Below are 20,180 nucleotides of genomic sequence, written 5' to 3'. Positions count from 1 at the left end.
TGTGATGTTGTAACGTGGTGTGTATGAAAGATGATTTGATAGCCCAACACATATTATGCTACTAATTACAAAGGAAATAGCAAGCTCCAATAACTGAACCCAAACCACTTGGAGATTGATCCCACAACTTGAACTCGTTATCACCCAGATATCTATGAGATTGATCTCGTGATCGCATCAGTGAGATGGTCAAAAGGAATAGAACTCCTCTACCTTGGACTCATTCTAGAAACAACTAGCTAGGTTAACGATTCTGTATGGCTGTATCCACTGTTTGTGTTAACGATCTAGGGGGGCTTCGCATGTTTTCAACCCCTGCGGCTTCCCCTAGATATTTCCATTTCCAGCCGGTTTAATGAAAAAACAGAAGGTACATTCTTCTCCATCGCCTTGTCATAAATCACTATCTTCCTGAGTTCTTTTTCAAAAGAAACCCACACATTTGCATACATTTTTCACCAGCTCTTGTAATTAGAGTCTAGTAAATTGTATACCTTAACGGTGGTGGTTCCAGTTTTTGAGAGAAACAGGAAAGGAGATTGGGTTTGGTCAATGTCAATTGTCAAGTGCTTTCTTGGGCTTCAAAGAAATGAGGAAGGACTAGTTGGGCTAGGGTTGGGGGTACGGAGGGCTAGGATTAGGATTCGCTATGCCGCAGGTTAGAAAAATCTAAGTGTTAGGTCATTGACATAATTGAGTTTAATAGATTTGGTTAATTTAAAATATGATTAAAAAAAGTATGATAATAAATAAAATGAACAAAAAATAACAATAATTAACTGTAAAAAATAAGCAGTCAATATCATACTTAGAAGGAGAAAAAAAAAGTGGGTTGGAGACTCACCGTTGCTTCGCCATAGATATCACCTCACCACCATAAAGAGTTCACTGAGATGGTTCTAATGCTATAGCAAAAGGTTGCACGCCAACAACGAAAGAGGTTGCATGCCTCGTTAGAACAACGACCCGAAAAGCAAACCAAACAAAATATCATAAAGTGAGCGTCTTATACTTATATTTAATAAATTAATTTAGTTTTTTTAAAAGAGCAAAATGGTGATGATGTTAATGTTAGCAATGTTGGTAGTGAAAGGGTAAATATGGCATTGTTGAAAGTGAAAGAAGTGAAGGATTTTGAAAGTGTTGGAAATAAAAGGGTGTTAGTATTGTTGGAAGTGAAAGAATTAATATTAATAATGTTGGAAATAAAAGGGTCAATGTTGGCACTGATAATGTAAATAAAGAGGGTGGCAATGGATATGAGAAAAATAAGAAAGATGATGAAGAGGAAAAAAATGATGATTATATTTATTCGGATTGGAAGGATTTGAATTTTTTAATGAAGTTAAAGATGAGTGCATTGATAACTTAGAAGGTGATGTTTCTTTTAGTAAAACTTTGGATGGTGCCTCAAACTTTGAGAATAAATGAGGGTGAGTATGATGTTGAAGATAGTGTAAAATTTAAGAGTAGTAATGAGGGTGATGAAGATAAAAGTGGTAGGATATGGAAGAAGCAAAATAAAAAGAAAAGGAAGAAAAATATTGATCTAACATCTGATTTTAGATGTAAAAAATTTGAGATGGAAATTGATGGATCAGTTAAGTTTGAAGAATATCAGATTTTCATTAATGTCAATCACTTTAGGGATGTTTTGAGAGAATATAAAATAAAAAATAAACATTATGTGAAAAGATATATTAATCAAAAAGAGAATGTTTGAGTCATATATGCGGGTGCTCACTTCTTCGATGTTTTTAAGATAATAAGAAGGGAAATATGAATATCATGTGGAAAGATATATTAATAAAAAAAATAAGGTTAGGGTTACATGAATAGGTGTTGGTTGTTAGTTGTCGATATATGTTTCTCTTATTCCTAGCAGCAAGACTTTCATGGTAAAGTCTTTGACATATAAGCATAGTAGCATTAGGTATGTATATATAAAAGTTGTTAATTAAATTTTGATAGTAAAGAAGTTGCTACCAGTTATTAATGTTAGCCCAAACATTTCAATTATAGCATTGGATACAGTTTAGGATGACAAGTTTAGGATTAAACCACACCAAATACAATTCCAGAGAGCTAGAACACAGACGAAGAAGTTTGTTAAATGAAGTCATAATGAGCATTTTAAGAGACTTTCTAGGTATGTGCAATTATTAAAATAGTATAATTCAGGTTCTGATGTGTATTTAGAGTTTGACCTTAATTTCAATTTGGATGTTATTCACCATGAAACTTACAATGAGTTTATGTTTGTTTGAAAACTATAAAGAAGGACTTTGTTAATGAAAGTAGACCATTTATTGAAATTCATGGATACCATGTTAAATGTCCATATGGAGGTGTCCTATTCTTGGCAATGGGATTGGATGCCAATAATAAACTATATCTTATTGTATATGTTATTGTTGATGCTGAAAACAATAACATATGGTGATGATTCTTGTATGCTTTATATGGATCCATCAATATTGGAGTACATTAGAGGCCATTTTATATCATAATAAGCAAAAGGTATATTATCCTTTATATTTTGTTATGCAAAACTCTTGCATTTACTTCTATGTTTTTCCTCTAATTATTAATATTTTCTTTTACTTTTTTTAGAGTTTACTACAAGTTATTGCCGAGATGTTTCCAGGAGCAACACAGAGGCACTATGCAAGGTATGTTTATTACAATCTAAAGAATAAATGGTTTTGTGGTTTGAAATTGAAAATTGGATTTTGGAAAAGCTTATACGAATCTTAATTACAATAATTATTTAAAATATATCATAGATGTCGATAATGCAATTTTAATTGGTTGAATAACATCTCTGCCGACACTTGGGCTAGGAATTTATTTAATGATGAAGTTAAGGTTAAAAATATAACTATCAATTTGGCCGAGTCATTCAACAATTGGGTTAAGAAATATAGGAGTATGACAATTGCAATATACCGGAGAAGATTAGGTTGAAACTTATGTCTAGTTTTCATGATACATTTGCTCTGATTGCAATTTGGAAAACACATACCACACCTTATGTTAGGAAGTTGTTGGATAAGTCTATTGGTAATTCTAGACATATGAGAATGATTCTAGCAAGTTTTAATGAATATCAAGTTTTTGAGGGTCACACTAGAATTTTTATTGATTTGGAGAAGAAAATAATACTCATGCGGTGAATGGTTAAAGACAAGTATTTCATACAAATATATGATTCTTTGTGTGCATCATAAGAGAATTGATTTAGAAGATTTATGTCATGCATATTACACTCTTGAAACACTTAGGAAGACATATAATGAGGTGGTGCAGTCATTACCAAAAGCTAGCTAGGATCCTAAGAAAGGAGATGTCATTATTGTACCTTTAAACCTTAAAACAAGTGTGGGTAGACTAAGAAAGCACAAATGAAGGGAATAAAGAGACGATAAATCTGGTACTATAAAGAAAAAGGTCTTCCACACTTAGGTGCAACATATACAAGTAATATGAACATAGTTTTAGGAGATTCCGAAGAGATAGTGCTGTAAAAATTAGAGGATCAAGTGCTACAAGAGGATTTAGAGGTGTTGGAAGGGGTTTCAGTGGTGATGGTAGTTAAACTAGTGTTGGCAGGGGTTCTAGTGGTGCTGACAAATGATCAAAAGGTTCTATAGGTAGAAGAGCTGGTTAAGGTGTTGAGAGAGTTAAAAGAGGTAGTTAGAGAATTGTTGATCCATCCTTCTTTCAACCCTCAATACAAACATAGGTGAGTCTCTTAAATATGCATGATGTTTCTCTTAGTTTAATGATTATTCAATTACTAATCAATGTTCTTTGAGATTGCATACTAGTGTTGGTACTTCATCCTCTCAACACTCAATCCAAACTATTATGTTAATTGAAGGATGTAAAAAAACCATTATATGAATTTTGTTTCAACTATGTAAAGCTAGTGAGAATGAAAAATCAAAGGTTGTTCTCCATTTTCGTTGTATTTAAGGTATGACATATTAGTTTGGATTGACATTTATTTTTATTTTTATTTTTTTTACACTTATTTTCTTTCTCAATTTCAGTCTTCGACGTTGGCTTTATTAAATATTGATTTTCTTTAAAAAATTTCTATATATTTTCTATTAGGATGTTTGGCCTCAAGATTAGAGTCACAAGTTTGTCATGCTTAGGTTAGGGATTTTTTATTATTTCTCTATTTTTTCATTGTTGTCATTTAGTATTAAGGTGAGTCACAAAATTTTCTTTTGTTTTAGAACATGTTGGCAACGCTTTAACATCATATTTTTAGATTATGAAATAAATTGATTTGTCACGGCGAATTGCAGACCACCTATATAGTATATAGTATGAACTGTGAGGAAGTTGTCCGAAATGAATTACGGTACAGTTTGCTCCACTGCTATGGAGTTTTGCCACTGCTTGTGCTATACAAAGTGATGGAATAGTACATTCTTTTCTTTGATAACGACATATAGCAATTTGAGTGGCCCCGTGATTGTGACCAGAGGCATCGTATAATTTCTAATTAGGTGGGAAGGAAGAAGCCAAACAATGCAGCTGTAGTTTATGCCACCACTCCATGCTTAAACATTGGAGCAAGGGTACGTCTTCTGTTTCAAGAATTCATTCTACAAACAACGAGGTTAAACCGTGAAAACACACACGGTAAAGTTTGCATTTTTAAACTTTTGACTTTGACCACTAACCTTCACTGTGTAGTGTTTTCTGGGCATTTTAGACTGAAAATGGCAGGAGAAGGAGAAAAGATCCTCCAGACAAACCACCGAAGTTTCTAGTAGGAAGAAGATTGGGGTAGGTTGGAATGAACAGTGAAGATTGCACCGCGAGCTAGCTCAACCATGTGGACGGTCCAAACTCAACCAACCACTAGGCATTGACACATAAGAGGCAGCCCAACAAAATTCTCAAACGACAATGTTTTTTATGAAAGGAACTAGTCAATCCAATTAGCCTAGTTCAAAATTTAAATTAATTTTCTTATCCCATGTTGGTTATTTAAGAAAAAATAAGGTAGAATAGAGAGTTATTTTAGGAGTTTTAAATTTCTATTTTAGTTCTCATAGGCTAGGACTACCTCGACAGAAAATTTTAATCTCCTTTCATTCTAGCTAGTTCTTGTAATTTTCAGTTTCTAATTCAATCAATAATAGCTTCTTTTCCTTAAATTTTAATTTCTGGGAATTGTTACATTTTGATTTTAAACCCTTCTGTAAGCTTGAACCCTGCTTGTGTTAATGAGCTTTGCCATTGGATGTTTTGCAATTTCCCGCCATTTTAATTAAAGAATTAAAAAACACTCTTTGCCTTCGCCTTATCTCAGATCACTATCTTCCTGAAATCCAAAGAATCCAACACATTTGCTTGAATTTCTTCACCACCAATGAACCATAATCTTGTTGTCTAGCTAGTACCTCTAAACTGCATGCTTTAGAGGTGGTGATGGTTCCATTTTTTGAGAGAAACAGAGGAGAGGAAGGGAATTGGCTTCTGCGAATGACAAGGTGAGTTTTTCTTGGGCTTGAATGATAAGGGAAGGAGTAGTTGGGCTAGGAGTAGGGGGCTAGGGTTAGCGTCCGCTTAGAGAGTGTTTCTAGGGTGTGAAAGAGTGGGAGGTTGTTATGAAGAAGAAAGAAACGATTTGAACTTGATATTTTCTTAACATTTTAACAGCAGATACTGATGGAATGATCATAAATTTTTAATTTGTAATGGTGCAAATAAAAAGTTGTACTTGAATTTTAGCCCTTGCACGAAAATTGAGAGCAGTGACTAGTGACTACGGAATTGATCTCATAGTTCCCTAGCAATTCTGAACTACATCAAAATTCCAATTACGTAATCTTAACTTTGGAGCTGTCAGCTGAGTGAAGGTGCTTGTTTGTGCTATGAGCAAGTCAACTCACTTTGAACTACGAGCATCATGTAATAAAGTTGTTCCACTGCTATATAGGTTTTGCCATTGGCACTGCTCGATCCATGCTTGCCAAAGCAAAGTAATGGTATCCTCAATTCTATTTCTCTGATGACGACATTTAGCAATTTGTCAGGCAAGAGACATCTTATAAACACATGTTAAGTGATAACATAACTCATGGACGAAGCCGAACACTGCAACCATGGTTTGTGGCACCATTCCATGCTTAAACACTTGAACAAGTTGCATATACTGTTTCTTTCTTTTCATATATTGTTTGCCCAACCATGGATTGCTGATACTTACTCTAGTTAAGAAGATTCTGCAAACTGAATTTGTGTGTTTGGTATTCTCGTCCAAGAACTCCAAAACCCAAAGCATCATTAGTGATGATTAATTGTATTCTTTGCAAGTTGCTCTACCTTGTCCTGGTGGTTGTCTGAGAGGAAAAAAAATTAAGGTGCTCTTGGAAAGCATTAAGATTTTCTTTATTCACGTACCCTTTGTTTTTTCTTTCCAGAAATCCTGGTGCCAAGGGCTTTTAGGTCTCTTAAAAGCAAAGACAGAAAACACGGTTTGAAGCAGAGCTTGAGAGGGTCATAATGATATGAAAATGGATAAGATGGGGATAGAAGATTCTGAACTCGTAGAACACATTCTCTGATGATGATCATGACCTTCCTCATTAATATTCTGTTGTTCAATCGTGCGTGGCTCAAAGTTTATACTTTCTTCAAACGCAAATGGTCCGCATGAGATGTATTATGCTCGTCTAGTGAAATGCTAATTGACTGAGCAAAAGAAATCGCAAACAAAACAACGAAAGTAAGAGTACAAAAAGAGGATCTGGAATGGAATAGTTAAGAGGTTGCATGTGAATGGCTCAGTTTGCTTGACCAATCAACCATTTTAATTCTATGGTGGTGGGACTGGAGAATCTTGTCTCCATCCCAATGATGTGTGTTCCACTAAAAGAGGTCAGTTAATTAGGACCACCACTATCAGCACTCAACCCTATTTCAGATGCCTCTGGCACCCTGGCTATATATATATATATATATATATTAACCTAGTCTAGTTTTGGAAGGACTTGGTTTTGTTTTATCTCACGTCTTACATTTCGTGGTGCTCACTGCTCATATGGCACTAAGTCAGGAGGTGCATTAGCATTATCAGGAGTTCTGTTGATATACTTGAAAAGCAAAAAGCTGGGGCTTAAGGCACACTAGCGCAGATAAAGAATTTGGTTGCGCGTTCTCCGATTTATAGTGTATGTATGAGTTGAGTGTCTGGTGCCCATGAAAATCAGAGCATTAGTTTTCTTGTAGTTAACAAAAGCAGTCCGGTCCTTTTTCTTTTCTTGTTGTTTTTTTTTTAATCGTCAGTCAGGTAAATAAAGCGAGGAAACATGAAACAAAGATAAAGCAAAACGAAAAAAAATAAAAAAGAAGAAAACAAAATCAAACTCCCAGGTCCCCATCAGCTCTTTCCGATATTAATATTCATTAATTTTATCTGGGTATCAAAGGTTCACACAAGATTTGTTTGTTGCTTAATAGGATACTTCTCGGGACCATTTTGGACAGAAACTTGAATTAAAAAGACTTGTTTACATTTAAAATTAATCTCTCCAGATTTCCGCCACCGCAGCAAAAGTTCACCAAGATATCAGGAGACCTCATGAACTCAGCAACCAGCAAGAGAACATGATTTGTGGGAATAAGTGGAGTGACAAGGCAACCTCAACCTATCGGAGGAATAAGTATTGTTATTCCCACAAATCTACCTCTTTTAGTCGGGAGATGTTGGAGGATGAAGAAGATCCAGGAGCAACAGATTGTGGTTCAACAAGACAAGGAAACTGCAATGATAAATGAGCATATCTTGGATTTAAACTTATATCATATCCCTATAAATTATCACTTTAGACAAGATAGGATATTTACTATCACAGCTAAGATCTTTCCAGATACACTTGATTTTAATTTACCATGTTTATCCATGAGTTTGGTACCACCCTCTCTTATTTAAATTGGAGACTACTGTATTAGATTGTTAGTTGTGCAGTTCACGTTATAAGTTATAGTAAAAGACAGTATTCTACTCACTCTACTTCTATTTTTTCTTTGTAGTATCAGAGCCTGTGTGAACACATAGCACAACGCAGCATTCTTTTTCTGTAACCATGAGCTCATTATCTCTCAATGTGGGAAATTTCATTACCCTCTTGGCGTGAACAAGTCTTGGCACTCGCAGAAAGCCAAGAATTGGTTGGCCATCTTACCAACGAAGATTTTGTCCCCATCAAATATGACATACCAGATCCAAACAAAACCACAGATGCAGAAATTTCTACGCCAAAATTAACAGAAGAGTACATTGTCTGGCGAAAGGCAGATCATCTACTTCGTGGGTGGATAATTGAAACTCTTTCTGAGGAAACTCTTGGCCTTGCTATTGGTTTAGAGACTGCCTATGCAGTTTGGGATGCACTAAAAAATGAATATGCATAAAATTTACAAGAATATAAATTTACACTCAAACAACAAGTTACATATCTTCGTAAGCAAGATGACAAAAATGTTAGCGAACATAGTCGCACCTTCAAGGGTTTATGTGATAGCCTTGCAAGCATTGAAAAACATGTTCCAGACAAAGAAAAGGTCTTCTACTTGCTCACCGGTCTTGGTCTCCAAAATGAAACTTTTAACCCCACCATGTTAAAACCACCAAGACCAACATATTTTGAGCTTGTCTCACAACTCCAAAGCCTTGACTAACGATGTAGTTAGTTCTCAAACTACACAAACAATTCAAACTCATTAACTCCGCAAATGGCTTTTTATGGACAAAAACAATAGCGGTACAACCAATCTCCCTCAGGTTTCCATGGGAACAAACAAGACTTACATCAACTATGAGAGGATTTCAGACACAACAACTATAAGAACAAAATTATTTTTATTGAACATCGTATGACTATGACTCCTGCAGAACGAGATCATTATCGTGAAGAAAAATGTCAATATTAATTATAGCGTAATGGGACATATTGCAAAAATATATTGATGGATGCCAAAAAAAACCAACACAACAAGATGACATGCCTCAAGCTCTTGCAGAACTCACCTAAGACAACACCATCAACGAGACATAATAGACCCCTGATATAGGAGCTTCCAATCACATGACAGGTAAGTCGGGTATTTTAATCATATTCAAAACTATTTTATTGTAGATTCAGTTATTATTGGTGATGGATCCTTTATACCAATTCATAGTATTGGAGACTCTAGTATTAAGCAAAAAATAATAATACTCTGCCCCTTTATGATGTTTTATTAGTTCCAGATTTAAAAAAAAAATCTATTTTTTATAATTATGCTAATTGCTTAATTTTCTGTTAACAGTAAATTCTCTGATATTAATTTATGTATTAAGAAATGACAAACATGACAACCCTTGATCAAAGGGAGGCGCAAGGGTGATGTGTATGTCCTGTCAGCATCACAAGAATTCTATTTTTCTAATCGATTCAAATCTGGTTAAATCTAGTTCAATAGACTTCTAACATCAACTATTAGGACATTCTCAAATTTTTTTCTTTACATTCATTAAAAATAAAGACTTGATTAATGTTATAGGAGTGGTAAAACCAAAACATATTTATGATAGTTGTCAATTTAAAAAACTTAATGGGTTGTTTTTTCCTATTCTAAACACTCAAGTTCTTCTATCTTTGAGAAAATTCAATGTGACCTATGGTGACCTGCTTTTATTCTATCTATTGGAAAGTTCAGATGTTATGCATGTTTTGTTGATGATTTTTCTAAATATATTTGGATTATACCTTTGCAACATAAATCTGACTTTGTAAACACTTATTTAGCTTTTGAACAATATGTTACTCGACAATTCAACAAACACATCAAGGTCTTTCATTATGGTGGAGGAGGAGAATTCATAAACTCCAAACTATCCTCTCATTTTCTCTTAACCGGTATCCATCATCAGGAATCATGTTCTTATACTCCAGAACAAACAAGTAGGGTTCAAAGACATCATAGGTTAATACAAGAACTTGGTATGACAATGTTATTTCATAGTAATTCACCTCTTTTTTTATAGGTAGAAGCATTTACCATTACAGTATACCTTATTAATCAATTGTCTTCATCTGCTCTTACATTTGAAACCCTATATTTCAAACTTTATGGTAATCACCCTAATTACTCTTCATAACGTGTATTTAGTTCTAAATGTTTTCCTTGCACCTGGGATACACGACAACACAAGTTTAATCCAAAAATTATTCTCTACATCTTTGTAGGTTATAGTGGTACACGTAAAGGTTTTAAGTGTTTTCATCCCCCTATCAAAAAAAATATTCATCTCAAGACATGTGGTTTTTGATGAATCATTTTTCCCTATAAAAATACTTTGAACCAAAGCAATAAACCTTCCACTTTCTCAAATAACATTTTTATTCTTGGTTATCTCAAATTGACATCAATTATTCTATCGAGATTCAGCTACCAATATTGTCCACATCATGCTCAATCTCTCTACCACTAGTACCAATTCGTACTTCAGATTTGCAAGCCACTGCTAGTTCTCTTTACCAAATAGAAAACACAAGTCAACATGAACCTCAAAGACCCAGGTCTGAACAAGAACTTGAAATAGAGTTGATATTAATTGAGAGTGACTCTAAAATACATGAACTTCCCATACAATTTTCTCAACATATGATTGAGATCTCTCTAATTGCCCCTACCAACTCAGAGTCAACAGATAAACAATCCACAAACACCTTCCTCACACTTCATGATTATTCGGTCACAAAAAGGCATTATCAGACCCAATCCTAAATATGCCTTGACTTCTCTTACATCCTCATTTGATATCCCATGTGATCCTTATAATATTAGATCCACCTTAGCTCACCCCGGATGGAAAGCTATAATAGAAGAAGAACTTGAAGCTCTACACAATAATAAGACCTAGGAACGTTTTCCTTGCACACCTAATATATATGTTATTGGATCTAAATGGGTTTTTAGTCGAAACTTAAACTTGACAGGTCTCTAAATCACCTCAAAGATCGAGTTGTGGAAAAGGGATACTATTAGGTTGATGGATTGGATTACACCAAAAAAAACTCTTATTATCACACCTGGAACTATTCAAGTAATTCCTACCATCGCCCTTGCACAGAAATGGCTCATACATCAACTTGACATAAAATATGCCTTCCTACATGGTTTACTCTTAGAAGACACATACATGGACCAACCTCCAAGAATGGTAGATCCCTAATATTCAACACATATCTGCAAACTTAAAAAGGCTTTTTATGGGCTCAAACAAGCACCTTGTGCTTGGTTTGATCAGTTTAATGCTTTTCTCTTGACATATGGCTTCTTTTGTCGTCCAGCAGATCCCTCTCTATTCATTTTTCACACTGATTTTGGTTTACTAACTCTTTTTTATGTAGATGATGTACTTCTTACTAGGTTTTCTATTGTTCTAGTCAATTATTTTATTCAGGTTCTGAATTCAAAATTTGTAATGAAAGATTTGGGACCAATTCATCACTTCCTTGGAATTGAAATCACTCAAACCTCTAATGGCATTCATTTGTCAGAATCACTTTAAGCTTTTACCATCCTTGAACAAGCTAGCATGGTTGACTGTAAACCAATGAGTACACCACTTGAAGCAAAGACCAAAAACATTTCCAATACGAGCTTGTTAGAAGATCCAAGCTTTTTTCATGAACTTATTGGTGTTTTACAATATCTTACTCTCACACGGTCAGACCTCTCTTACAATGTTAACTTTGTATCTCAATATATGCATTCTCTTACTGTGACACACTTAAAAATGGTTCGTTGTATCTTACAATACGTTAAAGGAACAATTGATATAGGTTTTCATTTTACTTTCAACACTACACTTGATCTTTATGCTTTTTCTGATGCAGAACGAACATGTTGCCCACCACACGACGCTCCACTACAGGCTACTGCATATTTCTTGGTTGAAACCTTATCTCCTGGTGTGTAAAAAACCAACACACCATATCTCACTCCAACACTAAATTAGAATATCGAGCCATGGCAAGTATTGCAACTGAGCTAACATGGATAACATTTATCTTAAAAGATCTTCGTGTTTCACTCAGCTTTACTCCAATGTTATATTATGACAATCTTAGCTAGTGCCCTTCGTATGACTATGAATCCAGTATTTCATGCTCGTAGTAAACATGTTGAATTGGATTATTATTTTGTACGTGAACGAGTTGCACTTGGACTTCTCACCACTCAAGATATCTCCATCACTGATCAAGTAGCAGACCTATTCTCTAAACCAATGTCAAAGGCAGCTCTCAAATATTTCCAGACCAAACTTTGCCTCCAGCCCCAGCACAATTCGCGAGGGAGTATCAACAGACCCCATAAACTCAGCAACCCGCAAGATAACATGATTTGTGAGGATAAGTGGAGTGATAAGTCAACCTCAACCTATTAGAGGAATAAGGATTTTTATTCCCACAAATCTGCCTATGTTAGTGGAGAGATGTTGGAGGATGAAGACGTTTCAGGAGCAACAAATTCTGTTCAAGATTTTGGTTCGACAAGATAAGGAAACTACAATGATAAATAAGCATATTCTGGATTTAAACTTGTATCAAATCCCTATAAATTAGCACTCTAGGCAAGATAGGATATTTATCATCACATCTAAAATCTTTTCGGATACACTTGATTTCTTACCACGTTTATCAATGAGTTTGGTAACATGCTCTCCTATTTAAATTGGAGAATGCTGTATTAGATTGTTAGTTGTGCTTGTAATAAAAGATAGTATTCTACAAAAACACTTTTCTTCCTCTGCTTCTTACAAGACACCCACCTGAAAGCTCTAGAAAGGTGTACTCTTTGAGAAAATCTATTGGCTACTTCCTCATTAACTTTTCCAACTTTTGCATTGGTATCCTGTCCAAAGCAATAAAATAATATAAAGTAAAGACTAGATGCACTCGGATAGAGTATAACTGGTGAGCTATAGCATTTATCAAGGATAGGAAAGTTCACTAGCATTTTTGCTTATTTGGTGGGCTTAGAAAGCTGATAAGGATGCATATATAGAGCATTCCACGATGCCTTGTCCTTTTCCTTTCAAGGACCAAACTTGTGAAACTGTAGTGAGAGAGGGAGTAGACAAATGGAGAAAAAGAGAGATGCGTCTTGAAATTCACAAGAAAAAATTCCAGCTTATGATGTACAAGTGATTGTGAATTGAATGCATTTGCACCAGTTCATTTTGTCAGATAGCCTACTGCTATGAGAACTCAGCCAAAAAGACAAAGCGCACCATTTCCCAATTAAACTAAGCTTTCAAGATTGCTTTACCAAATGAAAAATGGCCCTGAGTTACCACTACAAAGAGCTCAGTCAAAATACAAAAATATCTGGTAAGTCTGCACCACGCGGCCTTCATTCTGCAAGCAATGATGTTCTTAGCATTCCGCATATCAGTCAACCATTCATATCATCTACCAGCAAACTGTAATCACATGTAAAACAACAACGGTAATAATAAACGGAGATAGAGAGAGTCAATTTTCAAGTATCACCTAAGATCATAAATTCTCACCAATTCTCCAATAGAAAACGCAAGAAGTGAGAAGCAAATCCCGAGTACCAATAAGGATGCACTCAAACTTTTTTAGCAGGTTTCCAAGCAGAAAGGGTATAGATGATTCGTCCCTTCCATCCTTGCAATAGCCACCGGCTATCTTCATCGATCAGAAAATCTTTGTGGTAACGCTGCCTCACTTTAACAGTTGCTTGCTTCACTATCTCCCGGTCAAAAGACAACTGCACAAACCCAGCCCTCAAGCAACGGACCTGCCATTGCTTGTATGTTTCTGGCCTCTCCACTCTCTCCCAGCCTTCACAAGCTATAACATTCAGAGCCTCCCTGCCAAAAATATCTCTCTCAATCACCAACCTCTCTAATTCTTCACGGGGAACAATAGTTTCAAGCATATCAAACATTGCAGAAAAGTGAAACAGTGCCTCTCGAAATCGAGTAACATAGAAAGGAGCATTGTATGCCCCATTTGTAATCCCATGAATGAAAACTTCAGGATTTATCTTCCTTACCAGATCAAGAACAATGTTCCTCGGACTGTCCACTGCCACTGTTTCATCAAGTAAGTTCTTAGACCGATACAGACAGTTAACAACAACAACTTCATCCCGGTCAATCTTGAGTTCCTCTAGTTGTATGGTTTCCCATTTCTTTGCAATGGCATTGTACTCAAAGGGCACTTTGAACTCCTTAGCATAAGCTGCTAAGCGACGTCCAGTTTCCTCAACTCGCTCTGCTGGCCGAAATCCAGGTTGGGGAAATTCTATTCCAGTCATCCGAAGCTTTGGCGGTCCACCTGGTCTGCATGACAGCCGATGAATAAAGGTGGGCCATTGGAAACCATAAAGAATGCCAAAATCGATAACATGAAGCCTCATTGAATTTTCTGCCGTAATCTTTATTGTCTTGTTAGAGACAAAATTAGAGACCTTTCTAAAAGGGCATGCAGCAAGATAAAGACGGTATGCTTTCAAGAGATCAGCCGCAGATGTTCTCTTACTAACAAGGCCTTTGTAAATCTGACTTCCAGTACCTGCCAAGCGTGCCTCAAGACCATCAGCAAAGCAATGAGCCAATCTCCGATTTCCATCCCCAAAAGGAGAGGAATGCAGCCTAATCTGCTTTAGCAATTCATTTGCGCTCCTCCGGTCATCAGCCGCAATAGCTTGGGCACAATTTATTAAAAGGGTTCTCAAATCCACCACCTCCCTTTTCCTACTTTGTTTCTTACCACGACCCTTCCCACCACTGGATCCCTTTGCCTGTCCATTCTGCTCATTTTTTATCGATGCACTCTTGAAGGCCTCGCGAAGAGCTGTCAAATCAGGCTGACCTTCTCCTGGGATACAAAGTAATACCTTATCAAACATATCTGATCGCAAAGTGGATTCGGTATAAACAGCCAGTTGTTTGCTGCTCCTCCCTTCTTCAACATCCCCATCCTCCCTATGAGGATTCTTCTTTCCCCTAGGTCCACTAGGTGAGTGCTCCCCCCCATCTTGTTTCTCCACCTTGATAGCAACTTCACCAGTCCTCACCTTTGGCTCTTGAGATAAAAACTTATTGGCCTCAATATTAAGAAACAAGTCATTACCACTGGGAAGAAATCTGCTAGCCTCCTCAACACCCTTCCTGAAGTGCAAAATAGATCGGCTCTCACCGCTCCAATCAGGGACTTTAAAATTACTGCTAGGAGAATCCACCAGCCCATCTACAGTAGTGATTACACTGTTTGAAGAGCTATATGATGATTGGGATATGCTAGAAACATGTGGAATCTGTAGTTGAAAGGAATGGTAATCGCTTGGATTGTGAATCCAAGCATTATCATCTACATAGCCACTATCACTACGACTACTACAAATGTAATTGCAGGGTAAACTATCAGGCAGGTTCCCACGATTTTGACTGATGAAAGTGGGGTTTGGTTCTGGTGAAGGAGGGTACTTCTTGCCAAGAACATCATAAAAGGATTTCTCGGCTACTTGAAGATCTAAAGAGTCTTGAAGCATACAAGTCTTATCTTCAGTATCTTCTTCCATAAGCATCTGGTTTATGTACCTCAAAGTTACATCTGAAAAGTCAAAATCTTCGGGAGAGTCTTCTTTTTGAGTCGGATTTGAATATGGGGTTACATCAGTTGGCTTTGGATAGGGCGGAATATAATGAAACTCCTTACAATTATGATCAACGAAAGTATTTTCGAATCTGGGTCTGGAAACAGGGTCCTGATTCGAAAACACAGATATAGGTTGGTTTCCCAATTGGGTTCCATTAACTGAAATTGAATAACCTCTTAACCGAGGATCCATTGAACTTACAAAAACAAAAACAAAATTCAAAGACCTCCCCCAACCCCAAAAGTTATATTAAACAAAAAAAAAAAAGAGTTCCTTTCTTGTTGTTATTCAAAGAATTTAAAGTGAAGTCGCAAAACCATAAAGAGACAATAAAACAGACAAAGAAACCTCCTAAAAACAAGAATCACGAACAAGTACAGTGCATTTATTAATATGCAAACACATAACAAGATTATCAGATTAATTTCGGTAATGAAATTCTTTTTCCTCAAAAACAAAAGGAAGGAAGAATGACTATTATTAAGCTTATTGCTATTTAAAACTATATCGAAATCAGGAGTTGTTAATTTAATTAAAGGTGGAAGTCAACTGATAAACAACGACTGATTAAGTTCAGGAAAGACAGCTTGAAAATGATCAAATTTCAACTGTCAAGAAAAAGGGATAGGCTTAAGAAGAAAAGGAAAAAAAAAGCATACCTCATAAGAACCCGAGAGAGAGAGAGAGAGAGAGGGAGAGAGTTCACTGTTTAAGTTGTTTGAAAGAGTTTAAAGTTCAGATAGCAGTTGCTAATGATACGACGAGAAAGTAAAGTCATCTTTGTGTGTCCTAAAAAGTAACCGGTTAGAGTCTGTTTGCTTTCACGGTTTTTTTCCGATTACTAAACTACCCTTTAAAAAATAAAAAGCTAATGGAATTGACCGCGGACTTTTTTTTCACTTCTTTTATCTTATATTATTTTCTCTATTGTGATTGTTATTTTTTTATTTTTTTATATGACTTTTTTTTATAAATTTTATTGGTTTTTTATTTTTTCCTTCTATTTAAATTTATTATTTATTATTTTTTACAATTTCATATTAACTCTTTTGATTTTTTTTCAATTTTTTTCCTTTCTGAATTATCCCAATCTTATAACCTAGAATACAGGTTTGAAAAATTAACCTGAACTGGCTCACCCTTTATCTTAAAATTACATATTTGTCATGCTAGCTTAGATTGACTTACACCAGGTTTTTTTCCCTTTTTTTATCCTATTTTGTCCTACATATTGTTTGTGGGTAAAGTTTTTTTTTCATGATTATCGTAGTCACTTTTTTTATTCATTTGCTAGCGTTGTCTTTTTTTATTCATTATAAGTCTGAAACCAAAAAACCAAACCGAACCGAACCCAAATCGAAAAAAACCAAGCCAAACCGAACCGAACTGGTCGGTTTGAAGCGGTTTTTGTTTTAAAATAACCAAACCGAAACCAGTTGGTTTGAACCGGTAAACCAACCGGTTTTGGTTCCGATTTTTTTAAAAAAACCGGTTTGGTTACTTTTTTTTATAAAAACCGAACCGAAAATGATCACCCCTAATGCATACAACTAATAAAAATAAATATGTTTAAATTAAAATAAAGAACGGTACTTACTTGTTAAAGCACTTTGAAGTAATAAAACTTTTATTGTTGTCAATGATGAATCATTTGTCTTTAAGATTTTATTACTCCTTATATGTGCAACTATATTGTTTGCAATATACCTTCAAAGATTTCACAACACCAAGGTTTAGATACATTTTAAATAAGATCTTTGAATCAAAAATTATGTAGCTTAAATATCTTTCAACAAGATAAACTTAAGCTTTATATTTAGGAGGAAAACAAAAGCATAGAAGAAAAAGAAAACACTAAAATATGAGATGACGAAGAGTGCATAAAAAATTAAAAAATATTGTTAGAAACTCTTTCTTAACCCCCCCTTTATAGTGGATTTTGGAAGTTAAAAGTTGAAGAATTAATTCTGATAATAAGCATAATAAATTCTCACATTATCAATATTTGAGTAGTCACCATAAATCAAGAATTAAATCTGAACATAGTAACCATAAATCTATATTTTTTTAGCTAAAAAAACTATTTAGATTTAGAACAAAAACTTCTAGAAGATAATGTTAACTTTCATATTTTAGACTGGACAAACAACGCACGAGAAGAAGTAGTTCTTTATAGACCAAGCCCAAGTCCAAATTTCAGTTGGCAGAAATTAATCTTTTGTAACCCAAAATATTATTTTACAATAAACTCAACCACATGCCCGATCCAAAGCCCGAGCACAAGTCGGGCTGACGCGCGTCTAAAGCCCACTTTGCCTAGGACCTCTCCCCTTTAAAAGTTTAGGTGCTCTTTAAGGTTGAATTTAACTTTTCAACTATCCACTTTATAAACACTAACAAAATTTTGTTCTTTTCCTACATGGAATAGAGTTTATTTAAAAGGGTTCTGGGTTTCATCAAAATATATCAATCAATGGTTCTTTGAGATCAATTTCTCATTTACCCATAATTTATGCAAAATATGTTAATATTTCATGTTAAAGAACTTTTGTTGGGAATTAAATTTTAATAAAGTTTAACCTAAAAAGAGAGTGGACTCTACTTTTAATTTGGCATAAAATATGCTCAATGACCATATTTTAACAAATTTTCCAACAAATGATATTGTTGCTTGTTTTCAAGATAAATTCTTTGTGTTTGTGTGTAAACATCTCTTGATTTAGAAAAAAAAAAAACTTTTGTATTTCAATTTATAAAAGGCTAATAAATGGTTGGCTTTTTTTAGTAGTCCTATTCGTCTTTGAGCAAGCCTTATAACTGCATTCCTCAATAATGTACTAGGGTTTATCAATATTTTTTCAACATCTTTTTGTTGGCCCAAGCCCTTTTTTACAACGATCTGACCCCGTAGAGGATCCATAAACATTTTTTAGCCCAGCATCAAGCCCACTAACCCGATGCATATGAGTTCAGATGTCACGCTTGGGCCCAACGTCAAGCCACCTGCCTTGCAGCCTCTTAGGCTTAGGCTCACTATATGGCACCCCTTGGGCTCAAACGTGCGGTATAAGCCCAGCATCAGGTCCATATTCTAGCATCCTTGGATCTTAGCGCTCGCGGCCTGAGCCTAGTTTTGAGCATTGTTTAGGCCCAACACCTGGCCTCCTAGGATTTTTTTTCTGGACTTGGGCTTTTTAGCTTAAATCCAAAATGTTAGGGGACTCCATGCATCTTATTCTTGGGGAGTTGGGTATTCTTTGACTTATTGCATGCAATACAAGTAACTTACTCGTCAAGTCTATACTCCACCTACACCCCCCAAGTGTACAAGAGTCTTATTAATGCATGTGTAAGATATTTGACCCTCATTAATGTTACAATGGTGGAATGACTCTTCAGTTCTTTTATCCAAACACAAGAACAAGGTTCATGAAATATAAATACCTCCTGAACTATTTAGGTAAAGGGTTTATAATTTTTCTATTTTCAACATATACTACATATTGTTTATACAAAACATCATTTTTTTTAAAAAAATAATAATTAATACATACCAAAACAAGAACAAACAACCTAGTTCTTGAGATTTAATGTTATTTTGTACATTTATTGTGATATCTCTCTATAAAAATATCAACTTAAGTATTTGATGGTTTTCAAATTCACCCGAAATAGATTGTTTTGTAGTTATTTGGCTTTTTACATGAAGATATCACCTTCTTTAATTATAAAAAATAAATCAAATAATAAAAACACTTGATTAAATACATTATCCAACCATCCAAAAATTTTTATTTCCGGGCATTTTAGATTTTAGAATATCGTCGCTAAATTATGTTTCTTAAGCAAAATTGAAGTAGATTTTGAAGCTGGAATCCCCACAAGAATACGTCAAACCTATAATACAAAATGTTGTGTGTTAAACCATTAAAACCACGAGAACAATTTAAAACAACAGTAAAATTAACTTTCAATCTCATATTGCTGCTACTTGCAGTCGTCGCCACCGATTTTGCAACAGCACAACAACTTTTATGCCTTCTCCCCTACCGTTTTATGCCTACTAAACCCCTCCGCCACCTCCACCCACGCCACCCCTGCCTCTACCGACCGCCTTTGCCTCCACTATCCATTCCTTATTAGAAAAAAATAATTAAAAGGTAGCGTATTTGTTTACTGAGTTTTTTTTTTTTTCGCTTTACATTGGCAAAAAACAATTACCTTATTTTATGAAATCAAAACTGATTAAAAAAACATTATTATTATTTTTTCAAAAAAAAAAGAAAAACATCATGAAATAAATAAATTTTATGTAAGAAATAGAAAAGCTCAAACACACAAAATCAGATTTCCATGGAAAATTACATTGAAAAAAAATCATGTCTAAAAAATTACACGTTTCCTACCATCAAGTACCTCAACACATCCATCAACTTCTCATTCATTGAATATAGTTGGACGATCTT

At 35.0% G+C, this 20,180-nt stretch overlaps 1 protein-coding gene across 4 annotated transcripts; it reads right to left on the bottom strand.

Annotated features, from left to right (window-relative positions):
• Window positions 1–13,163: 13,163 nt before the first annotated feature.
• Window positions 13,164–16,487, bottom strand: LOC7487261 (scarecrow-like protein 9). 4 transcript variants are annotated; one of them, XM_052454050.1, is made up of 3 exons: window positions 14,107–16,475; window positions 13,595–13,921; window positions 13,164–13,504 (listed from the first exon to the last, which is right to left on the bottom strand). In XM_052454050.1, exons 1-2 carry the CDS (start codon window positions 15,904–15,906, stop codon window positions 13,895–13,897), a joined length of 1,827 nt encoding a protein of 608 aa, XP_052310010.1. In that variant the 5' UTR covers window positions 15,907–16,475; the 3' UTR covers window positions 13,164–13,504; window positions 13,595–13,894. The 4 variants fall into 4 exon arrangements, with proteins under 4 accessions (XP_052310010.1, XP_002308163.3, XP_024459870.2 ...); XM_002308127.4 differs by having other exon boundaries at window positions 13,164–15,822; window positions 16,374–16,487; XM_024604102.2 differs by having other exon boundaries at window positions 13,164–13,921.
• Window positions 16,488–20,180: the final 3,693 nt, after the last annotated feature.

This window comes from Populus trichocarpa, chromosome 6 (assembly GCF_000002775.5).
Source record: "Populus trichocarpa isolate Nisqually-1 chromosome 6, P.trichocarpa_v4.1, whole genome shotgun sequence".
Lineage (NCBI taxonomy): Eukaryota > Viridiplantae > Streptophyta > Magnoliopsida > Malpighiales > Salicaceae > Populus > Populus trichocarpa.
This window is presented reverse-complemented; position numbering and strand designations above follow the sequence as displayed.

Coding starts and splice junctions, on each gene's coding strand:
- LOC7487261 (XM_024604101.2), bottom strand. CDS start 15,906: ATGGATCCTCGGTTAAGAGGTTATTCAATTTCAGTTAATGGAACCCAA.